This window comes from Bison bison, unplaced genomic scaffold, assembly GCF_000754665.1.
Source record: "Bison bison bison isolate TAMUID 2011002044 unplaced genomic scaffold, Bison_UMD1.0 scf7180017847889, whole genome shotgun sequence".
Lineage (NCBI taxonomy): Eukaryota > Metazoa > Chordata > Mammalia > Artiodactyla > Bovidae > Bison > Bison bison.
In genome coordinates, this window is record NW_011478462.1 from 51,667 (window position 1) to 53,791 (window position 2,125).

General features: G+C 66.2%; 1 protein-coding gene across 1 annotated transcript in view; it reads left to right on the plus strand.

Moving 5' to 3' along the window:
• LOC104991629 (WD repeat-containing protein KIAA1875-like) overlaps window positions 1–2,125 on the plus strand; it is a 6,246-nt gene that overhangs the window by 2,723 nt on the left and 1,398 nt on the right. Inside the window, exons 8-14 of the mRNA XM_010844187.1 lie at window positions 6–69; window positions 141–283; window positions 370–606; window positions 680–1,077; window positions 1,149–1,288; window positions 1,546–1,606; window positions 1,754–2,119. Of these exons, the coding sequence (XP_010842489.1) occupies window positions 6–69; window positions 141–283; window positions 370–606; window positions 680–1,077; window positions 1,149–1,288; window positions 1,546–1,606; window positions 1,754–2,119 (1,409 nt within the window). The remainder of the gene's footprint in view (window positions 1–5; window positions 70–140; window positions 284–369; window positions 607–679; window positions 1,078–1,148; window positions 1,289–1,545; window positions 1,607–1,753; window positions 2,120–2,125) is intronic.

A 2,125-nucleotide genomic window follows, 5' to 3' on the forward strand; every position in this document is an offset into this window, starting at 1 on the left:
GATAGTGTGCCAGTACAAGGGCGAGCTGTGCCGCAGCGACGTGGCCTGGGCCTGGACGGACAAGAACCGGTGGGTGCCGCAGCCAGCCGGGGCTGGGCAAGACAACCGGGCCCGTGCCAACGGGCTGTGGTCGCCAATAGGTACCTGCCCGTGGTGGGGCACACTGATGGCACCTTGTCCGTACTCGAGTTGCGCTCCTTGAAGACGGTCTTCCGAACGGAGGCACACAGCCCGGGCCCCGTCACTGCCATCGCGTCCACCTGGAACAGCATCGTGTCCTCTGGTCGGTACCTCTCCCCCCTCCCCCGCCACGCCGGCAGGGGACTCCTTCCCTCCCCAGAGGCGCCACTGTGGCTCCTGCCCGCACAGGGGGAGACCTGACTGTGAAGATGTGGCGCGTCTTCCCCTACGCCGAGGAGAGCCTGAGCCCCCTGCGCACCTTCTGCTGCTGCCACCCGGCGGTAGTGCTCTGCGCCCTTGGCAAGCGCGTCACGGTGGGCTTCGAGGACCCGAACAATGCCACCTATGGCCTGGTGCAGTTTGGCCTGGGCAGCAGCCCTCGCTATGATCACCGGCCCCAGGACGACCCCACGGACCGCATCACCGGTGAGGGGGCAGGGCCAGGGGAAGCCCAGGCCTCCAGATGGCTCTGGCCCTAAAGCTGAGTTCTGGCCCCCAGGCCTGTGCTGCTGTCCCACGCTCAAGCTGTATGCCTCTTCCAGCCTGGACTGCACCATCCGGATCTGGACAGCGGAGAACAAGCTGCTGCGGTGGGCTGGGGAGGGGTGGGGGCGGGGAGCAGCTGCCTGGGTTTCCCGCCTTCACCCTACCGGAGCCGGGCAGCTGGAGGGGGTGCAGGGGTGGCTGGGGCCTTGCCTCTGTTCCTGCCTTGGTGTTCTACTCAGAGAAGCAGACCTGGACTCCCACCCTGAACCCCCCTCCAGGCTCCTACATCTGAACGGTGCCCCTCAGGCCCTAACCTTTTGCAGCAACAATGGGGACCTGGTCCTGGCACTGGGCTCCCGCCTCTGCCTGGTGGACCACAGACTCTACCTGCCCACATCTTACCTGCTTAAGGTGTGCAGTGAGCACAGGTGGGCGGGGCGGGGCTGCTGTGGGCAGACGAGCTGCTGAGGCCAGGGCTCCAGGCTCCTTTCCCTGTTCAGAACCTGTGCCAAGAGGTCCCTGATGGGGTGGATGATCCTCCACTGCCGCTGACCAGCCCAGAGTTACTGACTGCAGCCCAGCTACAGAGGCTCGCCAACCTGCGTGGGGTGGCCAGCCTCAGGTCTGCTGAGAGGCCTGGCTGAACTGTCCCAGAGGCCCCCACCCGGCTCCCCTGGGTCAGGGCCTGGCCACATGCCCCCACAGGAGACTCCAGAGCTCCCAGGCCCCTCAGACACTCACCGCAAGCCCATGCCAGTCCTGACCGTTCATGGTTCCCCACCAGGGGCCTAGGCACCCCCCCCCGGGGCCCCAGCCCAGCCTCTGCCCTACCCCGCTGGCAATGCCATCCGTGTCCCATGTGCCCCTCCCTGTCTGCAGCACAGCCTCGTGTTTCATCCATCGCCAGACAACAGCTCCTCAGCAGCCAGTGTTGGAGGAGGTGGGGTGGCTCCCAGTGTCCCCCCAGCCCCCAAGCTCAGGGCCCTCCCCTTCAGTCCCTGGGGCAGGCCTGGGATCCCTGCACTTGTCTGGGTGGCACACGACAAGGCTCAAGGAAGAGTGAGCTGACCCCTGACCCCCACCCCAGGACTTGGAAGTCCTGGTTGTCCGGAACCAAGACCTTCAGCAATTGAGACTGGGGCTGAAGAGCCCGGCAGCCCGGCCCCAGCTGACTTGGCAGCAGCGCCAGCAGGCCTTTGATAACTACCTACATCTGATCTACGGCCCAGGCATGCTGGTAAGCATGGGGCCTCCCCAGACCTCCCTGTGCCCTGGGCCTCTGACCTGCCTGTGTGTCCCGCACCCGCCCCCCCAGGGTCTGGATTCTGAAGCAGAGCCCCAGCAGCAGTGGGGCACGGTGGCCCTCACAGTGGAAAAAGAGACCTGGGACCCAAGTGCCCAGCCCAGAGATGGCCCTGCTCTCGGGGGCACCGAAGCCCCACCACTGCAGGACGTGGGG